This window comes from Populus euphratica, unplaced genomic scaffold, assembly GCF_000495115.2.
Source record: "Populus euphratica unplaced genomic scaffold, PopEup_1.0 scaffold68.1, whole genome shotgun sequence".
Classification (NCBI taxonomy): Eukaryota; Viridiplantae; Streptophyta; class Magnoliopsida; order Malpighiales; family Salicaceae; genus Populus; species Populus euphratica.
Genome location: NW_011499901.1, coordinates 435,765 through 453,950, shown reverse-complemented (window position 1 = coordinate 453,950; position 18,186 = coordinate 435,765). Strand labels below are relative to the sequence as shown.

The 18,186-nt window shown below is 37.1% G+C and overlaps 3 protein-coding genes across 7 annotated transcripts in view; 2 read left to right on the top strand and 1 right to left on the bottom strand.

Annotated features, from left to right (window-relative positions):
* LOC105132838 (probable LRR receptor-like serine/threonine-protein kinase At4g08850) overlaps positions 1 to 5,741 on the top strand; it is a 19,132-nt gene extending 13,391 nt beyond the window's left edge. Inside the window, exons 1-3 of one of the 4 annotated variants that reach the window (XM_011036554.1) lie at positions 2,411 to 3,517; positions 3,662 to 4,948; positions 5,063 to 5,741. In XM_011036554.1, the coding sequence (XP_011034856.1) occupies positions 2,695 to 3,517; positions 3,662 to 4,948; positions 5,063 to 5,436 (2,484 nt within the window). In that variant the 5' untranslated portion in view covers positions 2,411 to 2,694 and the 3' untranslated portion in view covers positions 5,437 to 5,741. Of the gene's footprint in view, positions 1 to 2,410; positions 4,949 to 5,062 lie in introns of those variants that run through there. The other 3 variants (XM_011036556.1, XM_011036555.1, XM_011036553.1) reach the window with 3 other exon arrangements.
* Positions 5,742 to 7,535: 1,794 nt separating this feature from the next.
* On the top strand, positions 7,536 to 12,409 carry LOC105132829 (U-box domain-containing protein 44-like). Of its 2 annotated transcripts, none has more exons than XM_011036546.1 (4): positions 7,536 to 7,937; positions 8,748 to 9,317; positions 9,477 to 9,786; positions 10,566 to 12,409. In XM_011036546.1, the coding sequence occupies exons 2-4, from the start codon at positions 8,763 to 8,765 to the stop codon at positions 12,140 to 12,142; spliced, it is 2,442 nt and encodes an 813-aa protein (XP_011034848.1). In that variant the 5' UTR covers positions 7,536 to 7,937; positions 8,748 to 8,762; the 3' UTR covers positions 12,143 to 12,409. The 2 variants fall into 2 exon arrangements, with proteins under 2 accessions (XP_011034848.1, XP_011034847.1); XM_011036545.1 differs by having other exon boundaries at positions 8,745 to 9,317.
* A 631-nt stretch (positions 12,410 to 13,040) lies between these two features.
* LOC105132831 (F-box/kelch-repeat protein At5g42360-like) lies at positions 13,041 to 15,951 on the bottom strand. The gene is given in 3 exon segments (XM_011036547.1): positions 13,041 to 14,957; positions 14,959 to 15,101; positions 15,584 to 15,951. Coding segments are annotated over 2 exon segments (1,746 nt in total). The 5' UTR covers positions 15,024 to 15,101; positions 15,584 to 15,951; the 3' UTR covers positions 13,041 to 13,276.
* Positions 15,952 to 18,186: the final 2,235 nt, after the last annotated feature.

The window sequence follows — 18,186 nt, the reverse complement described above, 5'->3', positions numbered from 1 at the left end:
ATTCCTGCTTCTTTATTTTTTTATTCCCCGAAGAAGTTTATATATGGGCATGGTGCTCATCAAATGCAATAGATTTTGGAAATTTAAACAAAAGTATTTTCTGATATTACTAGAGGACAACGGTGCTTGTGCTGGAGTTTTTACTGCCCCATCTATCAAATTGCAGTGGTCATTTGCAAAGAAAAGTCACTAAAAAGAGCATCATCAATATTCCAAGAAAGATGGTCCTTCCAAAATCATCGAGTTAATGGACCACATACCGACACTGACATTATTTGTGCTTTCTTATGGAATCACACTATTGCCGCTCCCAACACGGCAAGGTGACTCAGGTGGTGTTTTTGTTGTGGTAGCTGGAGGTGGAGGAGTGAGGGAGGTTGGTGTGATGGATATGGAGTTATCAGTACTACTAGTGGTGCTCTCATCCACGCAGCTTCCATCCATTTCTTTTTTGTTGTTGTTGTAAAGAGAGAGGAGCAAGAGAGAACAGAGACAGAGAGGGATGAGGTGTTTTTGTTGACTAGAACTAGAGGTATGATTCGGGTTGTGCACGAGGATTTGAGAATATATATAGATAGAGGGTAGCTGTGTTGGGTAAAGTTTTGGGATTTTAATTTTAATTTTTGATTTTATGAGTTAAATTAAGAAATACGGGGTGGGGTGTACTGTGTAGTCTTGGGGAGAGACGGGGACGTGGGTGAGGTGGTCCTATACGTGTGTGGAGGGTTGTATATGGAGGTAGGGTGGGGCCTCCTTCTTATTACCAAAGGCATGCTGGATATTTTTCCAGGACATTAAACCGAAACACTGTTCAGTCTCGACTCAACTACTTCAAGGAAAGTCTGCCCGTTGCATGCTCTTGGAAGCAATTGGATTATCTACTCTATTTATGAAACAAAGGCCCTACAAGACGTGGAATGAGTCCATGAAAAAGCCATGCAATTAATTCATTCATAAATTTCGCAGGCAAGCATTAGACGCAAACATGGCCTAGAAGACGCGAGCAATTATTTTCTACACGGTCTCTTTCCATGGAAGGATGGATTGACTGCCTGGCCTTCTTAGTTTTCAAATGCCACTGTTCGTGATTAGAATGCCTGTTCTTTTGAGTGACAGATTGTTGAGACCGATAAAAACAAACTGAGAAGTACGAGAAAACAATGGTGGTAAAATTTCATGCTCTCATTTTCACCCATCAACTCACATTGTTCAAGTTCCATTTTATTTGACGCTGCTTCACCATGACAGTTGCCAGTTGGCATTGCATTTCTTCAGTTCTTAATTTTTGGTGCTATGAATTGCTTAACCGTGCAAGCTAGACAATAAACACCGGTTTTGGACTTTCTCTACACCACAACTACATCAGTCTTTCAAGAGTACAGGTCCGATCCCTTCAGAAATTGGGAATTCGAAGAATTTGTGTGGACTTTCTCCACGTCACAACTACATCACTGGTTCAATTCCTTTTTTCATCAGACAATTTAAGAAACTTGGCATTTCTATACCTCTCTTACAAGCACATCAACGGATCCATCCTTTTGGAAATATGCAACTTCAGCTCCAAGACTTGGGCAATATGAATTGGTACAGGGTGTGTTTGTTTTTTGAAAATTATTTTTTGAAAAATTAGTTTTTAAATTTTTTTGTATTTATTTATTATTAGAAAAATTGGTCAATAAAAAATATTTTTTGATCAATGAAAAATACTTTTTAATCAAAGAAAAATTTGACTTGGTTTCTAGAAAAATATTTTCTTTTTATTTCGGATGGAAATACTTTCTAGAAGTTGTGAAAAATTTAAAAATGCCATATTATTTGTTGATTATATCAAATTTGATCATCAAACTTTTTTTTATTATATATAATTTGTTTTGAATATTTGTTTTTCAATTTCATATATTAAAATTTAATTTTTATATTAATTTTGGTTCTTATTTTTATAATTATTATTTACTTTTTCCTTATTATTTTTTAATTAAAATTTTTTATCTATCAAACTTGATCTTCATTTTTTTAATTGTTACTTATTTTATTTGAAATAATTTATAAAATATTAATTATTATTATTTTAATTTCTTTATCTTTCAATTTTTTTATTTTTTAGATTTGATCTCTATTATTTTGATTATTATTTATTTTATTTGAGATAGTTTATGAAATTATATTTTTTTTCAATTTCATTCACATTCAACCTTTTAATTTGTAAGATTTGTTCCTTATTATTTTAATAAACTTGAAAAAAATAAAATATTAATAACTTATTTTCCAACTCATTTTTCATTACATAACTAAACACTATAAATTATTTTACAACTTATTTTTTATTACACTATTAAATTTTAAAAAATAATTTACTTTTCTAATTTTTTTTTTTAAAATTTATTTTCTAACATATCTAAAAATTAAACCCAAAAATTAATGGCACGTACGATGATCAGAATACCACTATGTATTAGCATCATTTTTCTACTTGGTCTCTTTCCATGAAAATCAGGGAGAATAGAATTAACTGATTGGCCTTCTTAATTTCCAAAATCCACTATTGATGATTTGTAAAACCTTTTCCTTAATCACAACACACGAAAAGTACACGTGAAACACAGACGATCTTGACTTGGAACAAGTCCATGGGAATGCCATGCACTTCATTCATAAACTTAGCATTATCATTGAAGGGAAGCATTAGACACAAACATGGCATCCATTAATTATGAGCCAAAACTTCTTGCAATTTTAAGCACCTCAATTTTCGTGTCCTGTATTTTTGTATCGAGTACTGGTCTCGTGGCTGCACTTGATGACTCAGCCTTGCTAGCATCAGAAGGCAAGGCTTTGCTTGAGAGTGGATGGTGGAGTGACCGCAGCAACGTCACCTCACATCGTTGCAGGTACTGGCCTGGCATATTTTGTAATAGGGCTGGAAGCATCACTGAAATTTCCCCACCTCCAGAGTTCCTCAAGGTGGGAAATAAGTTTGGAAAGATGAACTTTTCTTGCTTCTCAAACCTTGTCCGTCTCCACCTGGCCAACCATGAGCTCAACGGAAGCATCCCGCCTCAAATTTCTATCCTCCCACAACTCAGATACCTCAACCTGTCCTCAAATAATCTGGCAGGTGAGTTACCGTCTTCACTTGGAAATCTCAGCCGATTAGTTGAGCTTGATTTTTCTTCCAATAATTTCATCAATTCCATCCCTCCAGAACTCGGCAATCTTAAAAATCTTGTTACTTTGACCTTGTCTTATAACAGCTTCAGCGGGCCAATCCCTTCGGCACTTTGTCATTTGGACAATCTAACGCATTTATTTATGGATCATAATAGTCTCGAAGGTGCCCTCCCTAGTGAAATAGGGAACATGAGAAATCTAGAGAGTTTGGACGTGAGTTATAATATACTTAATGGTCCAATCCCTCGAACATTGGGGAGGTTAGCCAAATTGAGGTCTTTGATCCTTTCTCGCAACGCAATCAATGGATATATCCCTTTAGAAATAGGAAATTTGACGAATCTAAAAGATTTACAGCTTATATCTAATTTCCTAGTTGGTTCAATTCCTTCAACGATAGGTTTTTTATCCGATTTGACTAATCTAGATCTTTCTTATAACGTAATCAATGGATCCATCCCTTCGCAAATAGGAAAATTGACGAATCTAGAACATTTAGATCTTTCCTCTAATATCCTAGCTGGTTCAATTCCTTCTACACTTGGTCTTTTATCCAATTTGATTCTTTTGCATCTTTTTGACAACCAAATCAATGGATCCATCTCTTTCGAAATAGGAAATTTGACAAATCTATGTCGTTTGTTTCTTAAAGGCAACAAAATCAGCGGTTCGATTCCTATTTCATTAGGAGATTTGAGAAACTTGGCATTTCTAGACCTATCTAACAACCAAATCAATGGATCCATAGCTTCATCTTTGAAGAATTGTAAATATTTGACCTATCTAGATTTGAGCTACAATAATTTAAGTGGACAAATACCCTCCCAACTACATAATTTGCCCTCTTTATCTTATGTGAATTTTCGCCATAATAACCTCTCAGGCTTTGTTCCCTTGCAATTGCCACAACCCTTTGATTTGTCTTTCACCTGCGATTCTCTTCATGGGCAAAGAACCAACAGTCCTGAAATTTTTCAAGCTACTGCATTTGAGGGCAACAAAGATTTACACCCTGATTTCTCACGTTGTTCATCTATTTACTCCCCACCTTCAAAAGACAACAGAATAATTCATTCCATCAAAATATTTCTTCCTATCACCACCATTTCACTTTGTCTCTTGTGTCTCGGATGTTGTTATCTGTCTCGATGCAAGGCTGCCCAACCTGAGCCAACATCATTAAAGAATGGAGACTTGTTTTCCGTATGGAATTATGATGGGAGGATTGCATACGAAGACATCATTGCAGCGACCGAGAACTTCGACCTCAGATATTGTATCGGAACCGGTGGTTATGGGAGCGTCTACCGAGCACAACTTCCAAGTGGGAAATTAGTTGCCTTGAAGAAACTTCATCATCGAGAGGCAGAGGAGCCGGCTTTTGACAAGAGTTTCAAAAATGAGGTGGATCTGCTCACACAAATACGTCACAGGAGCATAGTAAAGCTTTATGGATTCTGTTTGCACCAGCGCTGCATGTTTCTTGTTTACGAGTACATGGAAAAGGGAAGCTTGTTTTGTGCCTTGAGAAATGATGTTGAAGCTGTGGAATTGAAGTGGATGAAAAGAGCACACGTCATCAAAGACATTGCTCACGCATTATCTTACTTGCATCATGATTGCAACCCAGCAATTGTTCATCGAGACATATCAAGCAGCAATGTTCTGTTGAATTCAGAATCCAAGTCTTTTGTTGCTGATTTTGGTGTGGCTAGACTTCTCGATCCTGGTTCGTCCAACCATACTGTACTTGCTGGTACCTATGGATACATTGCCCCAGGTAAAATATTTCTTCTTAACATACATATTTACCACTCATGCACTGCAAAACTAAAGCAAACTCTCTCTCTCTCTCTATAAATATATATATTAATTTCGTTTTGTATATGGACAGAGTTGGCTTATACTATGGTGGTGACAGAGAAATGTGATGTTTACAGCTTCGGAGTTGTGGCGCTTGAAAGTTTGATGGGAAGGCATCCGGGAGATATCCTATCATCATCTGCTCGGGCTATTACACTGAAAGAAGTGTTAGATCCTCGCTTGCCACCTCCAACAAATGAAATTGTCATACAGAATATATGTATTATTGCAAGTCTGGCATTTTCTTGCTTACATTCAAATCCAAAATATCGACCTTCAATGAAATTTGTGTCTCAAGAATTTCTATCTCCCAAGAGATTATTGGGAGGTCTCGAGATTTCTTTGTTGGAACTGCGAAATCTTGGCATGCACACAAATGTAGGTGAGATCACAGTTCCTTGCTGAAAAAGTCAACTTTGAGCTCACCTGGAACTTCAACGAGAGCCTCCAAGAGCATGCGTTTATAGAATTTCTTAATTTTGGATGAATTTTGTTTCTTTTGTTTTAGTACACTACATGTCTTTGTAATATTTTAGTGTGACATTGTATGTAATTTTAATAATGCACACTTTTCTTGTGCATGATGCTATCAATATACATGAGCATCATATTAAGTCTACCTCTCGGTCTAGGTTGAATTGAAATCATCACTCATCTTATAATTAGGCAAATCCCCACTTGAAATATGCAGAAGATATTTGTTAACTCCATTAATTTGTCCCTGCAAGCTCTTGTATAATAGATGCCTGAAAGCGGTGTTTGGATCTACTCTCTACAGTCTGTTCTGACTCCTGTAACTATCTGAGCAACATGTTTTGCTCATTTTTTTTCTGAATGATGCACCTTATTATTTATTATTTGGCAGAGATGGAATTTTCAATCATCTTCCACTTCAAGGTTTATGTCTCATGTTTGGAACCACGCTTTGACTTCAAAGGATGGTGAGTTGAGATGTCCTCCCTCCATTGTGTAAATTTTGGATATCGGCAGGCCGCAAAGTCGACCACCATATCTATCTAGTAATAATACACAACAATATTACAAGATGCCTAGCTATAGATTATTTTCAGTCTCAGAGACATTTACTAACAGAGAAAATATATCATAGTATCCGATTATGAGCACATGATCTCTTCGTATCAGCATCTGATTTATAAAAGATTGAAACCAATTTTTAAAGTTGAAATTCTTTACCTTGTTATCACATTGATCATCCCATTAATTTCCCTTTCATGATATCTTTAAATAAGAAAAAGCTTGGGGTATGTGCAACTGTCGCTGATGCTCTTAGACAAGCCTGGAAAAAAAAAATATTTTGGAGCATCATATTTTTCCTTCGACGTTCGTTCAGAGATCGTATATGCTAAATGTTTTACATATATAGTCTAATTATAACAAATGATTATATGACAGTTCATATTCTCCCGCATGAAAGCTCTAAATACCCATTATCTTGGTGACAATTCACAAGTCGCCAATCCAATTCTGCAATTATATTAGAATGCAAGGATAATATATTTATTTAGGATTTTATTAATTATCCCATGGCTGTGTATATTCAATAATTTTCTTTAATGATTACAGCCCCGCATCAGTTTCTTTCTTGTTCGAGGCTTGTCGGGCCTTCAATTGAACCTAAACAAAAACAAACTATTCTAACATGGATACGAAACAAAGCCCAAGCAGCTACTGGCTTAAGCCTTTTTATACGAACAAGACAAATCAGCACGAGATTTCAAATTCTTGCAAGAATTACCAGAACCCACAAACGTGGCAACTCAAGGGCCTCATCGTCCAAAACCAAAAGGCAAGTACTCCCCTAAAAGACAAGATTGTCGGGTTGTCCAGGTCTACTTCTGCAATTACTTGTCAAGTCCTCAATCCAAATGATCTTTCAATTCGATACCCATCACACATTATCCAATTCATCCGTCACCATAAAAAAAACAATTGAAATAACCACTTATTATAATAAATAAATCATCTCTTTTTAGATTAAAAGTTACTTCTAACACGATAATAATAAATAGTTAAGTCTAGTTTTATGATTTTCAAGAAAAACATTTAAAATCAAAAGTCAGTTTAAAAAAGATTACGAGTAATTCATTCTAAATATTTACAGTAAACGGAGCCAGAATCTCAAGAGCCTTTGATTATTAAAATTTACATCCTCACTTAAAATCCAAACAAATTTAGAAATGCGAGAAAGTTTTTCAGATTAGGCTGAAAAAAGAAAAAAGAAACCAACGATTTTTCAATCTTCGCGCTTATTGCTTAATCAAGCAGAGATGGTGGTTGCTTAGATTTTCTCCTTCAATTATAGTTTATCGTTCAGTTTCAACCATAAACAGGCAAGACTCCCACGAATCCAGGCTGTTTTCGGACACCAATTAAGTGGGACCCAAGGCTCAGCTTCTAAACTCCGACAATACAGAGCTGACCATAGTTAAAACCCTTTACGGGAAAATAGTTTCACCCTCTTTCTGTCGTCAACTGAAAGTTAAAAAAATGACTGTAACAAAAAACCATGACGACCATCTTGTTTTGGTCAACCTTTTCTACCTTTGCTGATCATTTTCACTCTCCTTTCTTGATTGCTTCTTCTTGTTGGTTTCTCTTCTATTTTACCACTATTTAATTACAAAATATTTATTATAATATTAAAAAACAAAATACAGCACCCTTTTTCTCCCTTCCCCTACTTCTCCTTCCTCTCGGTTTCCTTCTAATATCAGTTTCCCATTCCGAATAAGGGAAATAAGCCCTAATAATCGAAGTTGAATCGGCCTCATGGATGGTTCAATTCTCCTGGACCTGCTTGTTGAATTACCAAACAAGAAGTAGGGAGGAGGGTTTTTGGAATCTCTGTAAATTGGAGACCTTTTGATAGCTCAAGGAGGATATAGGTATGGCTGTTGTAATGGGATTTTGCATTTCAATGTTCTTGAAATGTAAGGAGTTTCTTTCTCTTGCTTGTGATCTTTGCTGTTTCCTAATTTGCTCACAGAGCAGTAAGAAGAAAAGGGTATTTGAGTTTAAGTTTGATTTGTGGTGTTAATGGGGGAATTCGGTTAATTTGATTATATCATTGATTAAAAGTGTTACTGATTCTGTTGGGCATCGTTAATATTGAATATTTTAAAGATGGTTTGCCAATCCCTAATGCATTTATGAACCTTTGTTGCCCTGTAGTACTACTGTACTTCTTGATGTCCTCTCTGTTTCGACTTGTCTGTTCTTTTTAATGTTTGCTGAAATTGTTATCGTCTAGATTAGATAATTTGAGAAAATTCGGGGACTTAGAATTGGTGATTTACCGCACAATTATCCACTGGTTTCGCTGAAATGGGAGGGAAAGGCGTGCTATTACTTTGCGCAACTCGTCAGTGCCTGCCTGCTTGTGCACTTCTTCATCTCCACATTTTCTTTCATTGCTATAGTTGAACTTGTTATCTGCTAGACTAGATAATTGAGCTTGCGAAATGGCAATTTTAAGGTTTAGATTGCCAATTCGGTATTGTCACTGGATTAGAAGGGAAATGTTACTTTTGTATGCTTGCTCGCTCTCTTTTACTGTGATTAATCTCTTTTTTCTTAAACTTGGGCCAATTTAATGTTCTTCTTTTGCTGTTATTACTGCCTAATCAAAGCGAGGATATGACTCGGGAAAAACTAAGTTTAGCGTTTTCTGACTGGACACTGCTTTATTGCAGCAGGTTTATTGAGATCAAATGGCCGAAAGCTGGGATGGAAGTTATGATCCTGGTAGCCAATCAGATGACAGTCATTACTTTGAAAGACTCCGTGTAGAGCCTATTTATGATGCATTTGTCTGCCCTTTAACAAAGCAGGTTATGCGTGATCCTGTCACCTTAGAAAATGGTCAAACTTTTGAACGTGAAGCAATAGAGAAGTGGTTCAAGGAATGCAAGGAGAGTGGAAGGAAATTGGTTTGCCCCTTGACTCAAAAGGAGTTGAAAAGCACAGACCTCAACCCCAGCATAGCTTTGCGGAACACCATTGAAGAGTGGACTGCTAGGAATGAAGCTGTTCAACTTGATATGGCATGCAGATCTCTAAACCTGGGCAGTCCAGAAAGTGATGTTATGCATTCTTTGAAGTATATTCAATACATGTGCCATAAGAGCCAATCGAATAAGCATGTTGTGCGCAATGCTGATTTAATTCCTATGATCGTTGAAATGTTGAAGAGTACCAGTCGTAGAGTCCGGTGTATTGCTTTGCAAACCCTTCAAACTGTGGTTGAGGATGATGCTGATAATAAGGTCGTGCCAGGTTTGCTTGTTATTGCTGTATAGCTTCCATGACATCATTAGAGTTATGCATTGCTGTTATTAGAGTTATGTGTTGCTGTGCAGCTTCCTTGACATCAACAGAGTTATACATTGCCTGTCTCCTGCTAATGGATCTTCTTTGTTTCTTAGGCAATACTGGCTGAGGGTGACACAGTGCGGACCATAGTTAAGTTTTTGTCTCATGAGCAATCCATAGAAAGGGAAGAAGCTGTCTCATTGCTGCTTGAGCTCTCAAAATCCGAAGCCTTGTGCAAGAAGATTGGTTCAATCAATGGAGCAATTCTCATTTTGGTTGGAATGACAAGCAGCAAATCAGAAAATCTTTTAACTGTTGAGAAGGCTGATAAAACCCTGGAAAATCTGGAGAAGTGTGAGAACAATGTACGGCAGATGGCTGAAAATGGTAGACTGAAACCTCTTTTGAATCAAATCCTTGAAGGTACCTCCTTTGAGCTCAATGTTTCTATTATTTTTGAATTTCATGCAAACATTAGGGCTGTCCTTTGCTAATGCACCTGTACTAATTATGTTAAAATTTGTGATCTGGAGTTAGATGGTAGAAGCCACATAAATTGCAACTTTTGCTGCCTTTACCCTTTCTTTTATTACACATCATGATTGCTAGTTGCTATTTTCAGATGCTGCTATTTAAGTATTTGCTTCATTTGGTCCTCAAATTCTATTTTTTCCAAAATTCAACTTTGTGTTTAGAAAAAATTGGTTTCACATTTTTTTTCTTCCCATAATTGTAGTATCATCTTAGAGAATAATATAAGTCATATTTTAAGGTCTCACCTCACAGTTTAAGCTTTTGGGTTGAGATAATTTTTTGATATGGTATCAAAACATTGCGGGTCTATACAAGTTTCAAGCTCAAAAAGCTTTTCACTTGAAGAGTCGGGACCTTATCTGATATAGTATCCGAGCATTAATGATTAAACGTCATGAGTTTAAATCTCATTTTCTCTTTTAATTAAAATTAATTAATAGCACATGGTAGTGTGAATCTATCCAATTTTCAAGCCTAAAAGGTTTTTATTTGAAGGGGTGTGTAAGAAAATAATACAACTCAAATCTTAGGATCTCATCTAATATCTTAAACTTTTGGGTTGAAATGGTTCTTTGACATCTTTAATATCTAGGCCCAAATGCATACATTTGATCATGCACATGCCATATTCCTCTGATTAATGTGTAACCAGAACGGAAATGTTGCAGGCCCACCAGAAACTAAACTGTCTATGGCTTCATACCTGGGTGAGCTGGTCTTGAACAATGATGTGAAAGTCCAAGTTGCTAGAGCTGTTGGTTCATCTCTGATCAATATAATGAGAAGTGGTAATGTACAGTCAAGAGAAGCTGCTTTGAAAGCTTTGAATCAAATTTCTTCTTATGAGGCAAGTGCCAAGGTTTTGATTGAGGCTGGAATTCTTCCTCCTCTTGTCAAAGACCTCTTTACTGTTGGCTCCAACCAGCTCCCTATGCGTCTCAAAGAGGTCTCAGCCACAATTCTCGCCAATGTTGTAAACTCAGGCAATGACTTTGATTTGATTACTGTTGGACCTGACCATCAGACTCTTGTATCAGAAGACATAGTGCAGAACCTACTCCATCTAATTAGCAACACTGGTCCAGCTATTGAATGCAAGCTTCTGCAGGTTCTTGTTGGACTGACTAGTTCTCCATCTACTGTTTTAAATGTTGTCGCTGCCATTAAAAGCTCAGGTGCTATTATCAGTTTGGTTCAGTTTATTGAGGCCCCCCAGAGGGATTTGCGTGTAGCTTCCATAAAACTTCTCCAGAATGTCTCTCCACACATGGGGGAGGAATTAGCTGATGCTCTCCGTGGCACAGTTGGCCAGCTTGGAAGCCTTTTCAAGGTTGTAGTAGAAAACGTAGGAATCACAGAAGAGCAAGCAGCTGCAGTTGGCCTTTTAGCTGAGCTCCCAGAGAGGGATTTAGGTCTCACTAGGCAGATGCTAGATGAAGGCGCCTTTCCCCTAATCATCTCTAGAGTGGTAAAGATCCGTCAGGGGGAGATTAGGGGTGCCCGCTTTATGACACCATTTTTAGAAGGACTAGTACGGGTTCTTGCAAGGGTTACTTTTGTGTTGGCTGAAGAGCCGGATGCCATTAAGCTCTCCCGTGAGCACAATCTTGCTGCTCTTTTCATTGAACTGCTTCAGTCGAATGGGCTTGACAATGTACAGATGGTCTCTGCAATGGCACTAGAGAACTTATCTCAAGAGTCAAAAAATTTAACAAGATTGCCTGAGTTGCCGCCTCCTACTTTCTGTGCCTCAATCTTTTCATGTCTTAGCAAACAGCCTGTCATAACTGGATTGTGCCCGCTCCACCGAGGAACATGTTCCCTAAAAGACTCATTCTGTCTTCTGGAAGGACAGGCTGTTGAGAAGCTGGTAGCTCTTTTAGACCACACGAATGAGAAAGTGGTTGAGGCAGCTCTTGCAGCAATTTCCACTTTGTTGGATGATGGGGTTGCCATTGAACAAGGGGTTGCATTGTTGTGTGCGGCAGAGGGAATTAGACCTATACTCGACGTGTTACTGGAGAAACGAACAGAGAATCTGAGAAGGAGGGCAGTTTGGGCTGTTGAGAGACTTTTACGGACTGAAGACATAGCATATGAAGTTTCTGGAGATCCAAATGTGAGTACTGCACTTGTTGACGCTTTCCAGCATGCTGACTATCGAACACGGCAGATTGCTGAGCGTGCCCTGAAACATGTTGATAAGATACCCAATTTCTCTGGTATCTTTCCCAATATGGGTTAGGCCGCTTACTGATCCTGGAGCAGTATGTAAATCATCATGTGTCCCGAGCCATTTATGGTTATGCTAGCGTTAAGCTGCAGGTAGATATTGTTGTAAACAGATTTTTCATCTGTAAAGGTTTTGAAAGTGTTCATTGGTTTCTAATCACGCTGCTTCTTGCTTTCCTTTTTTTTTTCTTCCACGATTACATATATTGTACTAGTACTGAGAGTTGGATATTGGTTATCGTTCTTTTCCATCTCCCAAGATTAATCATTCTTAACCTTCTATATTTTCTGATATCAACCAACAGTTTATTGAATAATCCAGTGTTGAAACCTTTAAGAATCGGAGCAGCTTAGGTCAGTGATGGCTTTACAGGTTTTGAACCACATCCTCAAGGGAAGGGTACAGCTGTTGAGTTCAAGTACCTTGACCTTCTTTTTTATGGCAAATTTTTAATCCAAGCATAGACAAAAAAGTTTTGATGCAATCGCAAGGATCCATAGACTTTGGTCTCGAGGCTGGATTGATTCGGACAGTCTTCAATCTTTAATATTGTTGTACAAACGTCACCAAAATAGTCTGTTTCATGGAGTAGGATCTACAAGTCAATTGTCCATATTGCTAGCATCAGGCATTCCCTGCAATTGCCACCATAAAAATTCATTGTTAACGCAAGGATCCAGTGACTTTGGTCTAGAGGCTGGATCGATTCGGACATCCTTGAATCTTTAAAATTGTGGAAACAAACGCCACCAGGTACAGTCTGCTTCATGAAGTAGGATCTACAAATAAATTGTCCACACAGACCTTCCCTGCAATTGCCACCATCAACATTCATTGTTCAAGCATGAAATGTAAAGTGAAGGAAAAAAAGGATTATCATCAACAAACTTCTCCTATTTGGAGTGCTGGATGAACAAGAGAACAAATTCATTATTATTGAACATAAACAAGATCAGGAATACAGGATGAATTATATAAACAGTGGAGAAGAAAATACACAGATGAAATTGCCGACAAGCAAATTGATCATGTCCGAAGAATTCAAAATGCAATTCAGAGGTTCCAAATCACAATCTGTGCTCAAAATCTAGTGTGGCTAAATAAATGTCTAAAATTCTCTGCACAAATCAGCATTCACTAAGGACTTCAGAGATGTAAGACAGCCAATGATTTGGTCATGCACGAGGAAGCGTCCAATTCATGAGTCATGTGATTCCTAGCAAGGTGGCTCCAGCTTGTCCCCCTGTCAGACACATCACATACAGTCAAGAAGTTCAAAACTTGACCAAATATTTTGAACATTTCAACCCCAAATATTAGGTTTTTATCTGCAACAAATGCAGCATTCCAATCCATTGGTGCATCGGGATGCACTGACACTTCTGTCCAAGTAAGATACATGAGATCTAGCTCCCACAATTTTCTAACAGCCTTGTTTCTCTGGCCTATTTGACCATCCCCTTCACACCAGGAGACTGAAAGCATAAATAGTTGGCCATTACAAGATACAAGTTTAGGGTAATACTCGTGAACACGGGGAGGGAACGGAGAGGTTTGGATTGCCATCCAAAAGCCCCTTTGAATGTCATATCCCATGAGCTTGTCTGCCTCGGAATAAACATAAAAAATCCCATTACAAATAACTCCGGAACAAACCACCCCAAAATCCATTGGCAACCTCTGGATTTCTGTCCATTTATTTGATGCAGGATCGTAAATTTCTCCAGAATCCAATGGTTCATCCCAGGATCCAAGACCTCCTACAGAAATCAATACAAACCTCTTACAGTACTTTGTATTTGATTGATCATTTTTTTGCCTGATGAACCTGTGTGACTTTCTATTGGGTAACAATGAAGGCTCATATTCATCAAAAGCCTTTCTATATTGTCGTCTTAGTGAAAGCCTGTGTGGGTCCTCATATACATCTGATACCCCACCAACCCGTGACCTAGGAAAACGTCTTTCTTGTCGATGTTGATGACTGTGAACCACTGTAAAGTCTGAATGAACCTCAGAAATTCCTAAAACAGGCATTGATCTTGCACACCTCATGTGTGCAATTTTACGCCAAGATTTTGTTACAGGGCTAAAAACCCACACCCCTTTGTGTGTCCGAAATGAGCTCCTATCCACCCTCCCAAAATGTGTCAAGCTAGAACAACCTCCAACAACATAAATATCATCTTGAATACTGGCAACAGAAAACATGAACCTTCCTTTTAGAATGTCGGAATCAATCCTATGCCACTGGTCCTGAGAAACATCCAATGCATATATATCTCCGGAACAATAGCCATCTTTAACAGCACCAAACAGAAACAACCACGGCTTCAGATATGCACCTTCCCGTCTCATCTGCAGGAACCGAGGGGTGGTGGTCAAGTATCTCCATTTCTTGCATACAAGGCGGGCATTCATGAGACTGGTCAATGGGAGTCTCACTAAGCATAATTCCAGGACATCATCTGGAAGAAACATATGCAACCTGCTATTTTGAATCGAATCTTCAAGCTCTAAATCCTTTCTACTGTTTTTCTTCCAGAACTTCTCTCTCACCCCATAAGAGAAACAATCCAACCCTGTCTCCTCATTCCCACATATTGGTTTATATCCCTTTCCTTCTTCACTAGCACTGCATGACCTCCTCCTACCACTCGGATCCCCAAATTCTTCACCTGTGTCAGCACCAACTTTGCAGCCCCCACCCATACCATACAAAGTAAGACATTTCAGAGAAACTCCCCTTGAATCATCCTCTTCCTCTCCTTCACCTCTAAGATTATTCTTCTTCCTCAACTTCTGGCTAACACTTCTCACTAGCCGTTGAGACACTCAGAGCCTCCAATTCCCGGCGAAGAGATGCCTCTCCAGTTAATCTCTCAGAAAACATTCCGTCCTCTCCTAGTTTCCACACGACAAATTACACCCCATAACCATATTGTAAGCAGCATTACTCACCTTCTATCATCTACAAAGAAAAAGAAAAGGAAGGAACCCAACAAAGATTACCCCCAATCATCTTCACAGAGGCAAAAGAACACCAAAAGCTAAAAAAAAAATGAAATCGACTTTACATTCAATTTATCAGATCCATAACATAGTTTTTCAAAAACCAGATCCTACATCACTAAAATTACAACCATAAATCATCAAAAATATTTGACTTCAACCAAAACCCACAACAATCATTTTTTAAGAAAAGGAAAACAAAGAATCCCACATATTATCTAACCAAATCAGTAAGACCAATTATAGAAAACACAACCCTGAAAGAAAGGAACGCAACCAATTTGAAATATAAAACAGGTAGGCTTAAAACAACCATTTTTAGCATAAAACTAACTCGAAATCTACAATTTATTACCCTCATACCAACGTCAACCACGAAATTCAAAGCCAAGAAACAGATATAAAAATAAGAAACATAGAGAGAGAGAGAGAGTTACTTACATTACAAAGACTATAGTAGGAAGAAATAAATCTGACAATGCGAAGTGAAACAAAAAGTTCCAATCTTGATGAACAAAGACTTGAGAGATTTGAAGCTTGGATCCAGTTTAGGTGTTTTTTGTTAGGGTGGTCGGTCAGGATTTAGTAAAGCGACATGGCACTCGATGAGGATACTTGTAATATTAATTTTATAAAAGCGACGCGTCAGCGCTTTTCTTTTCCATTTGTCATTCTACCTTTTGTTTTTCAACTTTTCTTTTCCTGCAGAGTTTGGACATGGTAGAAAACTTGAGCTCAGTGGAGAGTAGATATTTGCAGAGCCGTTGATGGTTGCTAGGATCTCGAGGTGGAGCTGTATTTGATTGGTTTCGAGGGATAAGTGGGGCTCGGGGCTCTATGAAGGTGGGAAATACGACGTCGTGGAGTGACTGTGGTGTGTGACAAATTTTCAGTGGTAGGTTTTGTGAGTGGTCCCGTGAGGTGTCTCGTAAGTTGAGACCTCCTTCCAATTTCTTGGCGATAATAATAAGAGATTATTTTGATTATTGAAACGAAAATGAGTGATTAACTGGGATTAAATAAATTTAAAGGGATTAATTTCGTGACGAAAAATATATGTATTTAATTAATTAAAATCTTAACATCGGTATCTGCAAAAATTTAAATCCATAAGAACGATGTAAAAATTATGTTTTTTAAATTGTTAAAAAAATAATTTTAATTAATAAATAAATATAAGAATACTAGAGGAAAAAAACATATTAATTGGAAGGATGGCTGCTGCTAATTTTAATTAAAATATGCTAAAAATATTTAAAAAATTAATGTAATAATTTTTCAGATAAAAAACAAATCAAACCACAAAAACAAATATTTTCTTAGATATAGCCCCACAAAGAAACAGATTCTAAATTGATATTATATTTTCAGTGCAAAATCATTGAAAGTGAAAAAATAGTTTGAGAATTACTTTAAAAAAAAGAAAGAATTAAAAACAAACTCCACCACGTTGGTGGCTGCACAAAGACAAGGACTGATATTCTATTTCCGGTGCAAAATCATTGAGAGTGGAGAGGGGGGGCGGGCGAAAGGTAAAACGGACACATTAAGCTGTGCTGTTTTTAATGATGTAGTGCTGGCGCCGATGTCTCTGACAACAAAAGGGAACTGTCGTATTAATTGGTGAATTTGATTCACAACTTTTCATCTCGAGCAATGGTGATGGATGGTCGGGTGGACGGACAGCGGGGAAAGAGAATATCAATTTTATAAAAGAGAATAATATAAAGTCCACACATGTATTTTAATGCATCATGACTTTAGAACTTAGAAGAAATATATGATGAACAGCCTTGCTTTTTTGGACCACATGGACGGGGTTTCCTTCTTTTTTTTTTATATGAAATATTATATCTTATTAATTCTCAACCTGAATGAGTTTTAAAATAATTCTAAAACCTTAAAAAGAAAATAGAAGGAAAGGCAAGGGGGAGACAAATACTGGGCCATGAAATCTCACTTGCTAGCCCAGATATCTCTAACCCAAACCAAGTCCATCTAGGCCTTGTCCATATCATGGGCCTATCCCTGGGCCTGGACCTTCCCAATTTGACGCTGGAACGCTTTCTATAAATCACACCCTGCGAAGAGAGAGAGGTGAAATCGGAAGAAACGGAGACCACGACGACGAAGACGAGAACAAACAAGATGGCGGAATTCACGGCGGTGTGGCCTCTGATGATGCTCTTCGTTTTAACATTCACAGTCGTGTCAAGCATCGATGACAAATGTGCAGCTTGCAATGCCGTTGCGGTACTTTCGATTTCTCCATTTTTTCACATCTTCAAGAATCCTCTAATTCTCTCTGTACTATATTGTTACCTTTTGATGATTGTTAGGGCTTGATTATTCACTAATCAATTTTTCCGAGGTTAATTGAGCTTAATCGATGACTGTTTCTTATTTCTTTCGCAGGAGGAGATAGATTATGGCCTTTCCAATATAAGGTTTTTTTTCAATTTTTTTCAATATTATAAAATGGTTTAATATATTTAAATTATCTTGATGTAATTTATCAAAAATAAATTTTAAAAATAAAAAAGCATTTTAATATATTTTTAAAAAAACTTTAAAAAACATCTATCATACTCCTAAATAAATCTACATCTCAAAAAATAAATCCAAAAACTAACTATATTAGTTACATTTTAGATAAATTATAAAATTAGCATAGTTATTTTTAAATTTAGGTAGAATAATATTTTTCAAAACAGTTATGATGATATAACATGTTTATTCTACATGTTGCTATTAAGAAGATATTTAAATAATATTATATATTATAACCATGATATTTAAATTGATATTATAGTTGGAGATCATGATAAAATTTTAATTAATATCATAATTAATTTTTCAATTTGGTTACTTGCAGCAGCGAGAAATAAGATTTTTATTTAGTTATTTTTTTCAAAATTGACAATTATTATCAACCTTATTACTGCTTCTTTCAATCGAGCTATAGAAATTACACATATGTTAGATTGGTAGAGAGGTTAATCAAATTGGTAATTTATATTGAAGTGAAACTACTCGCTGGAGCT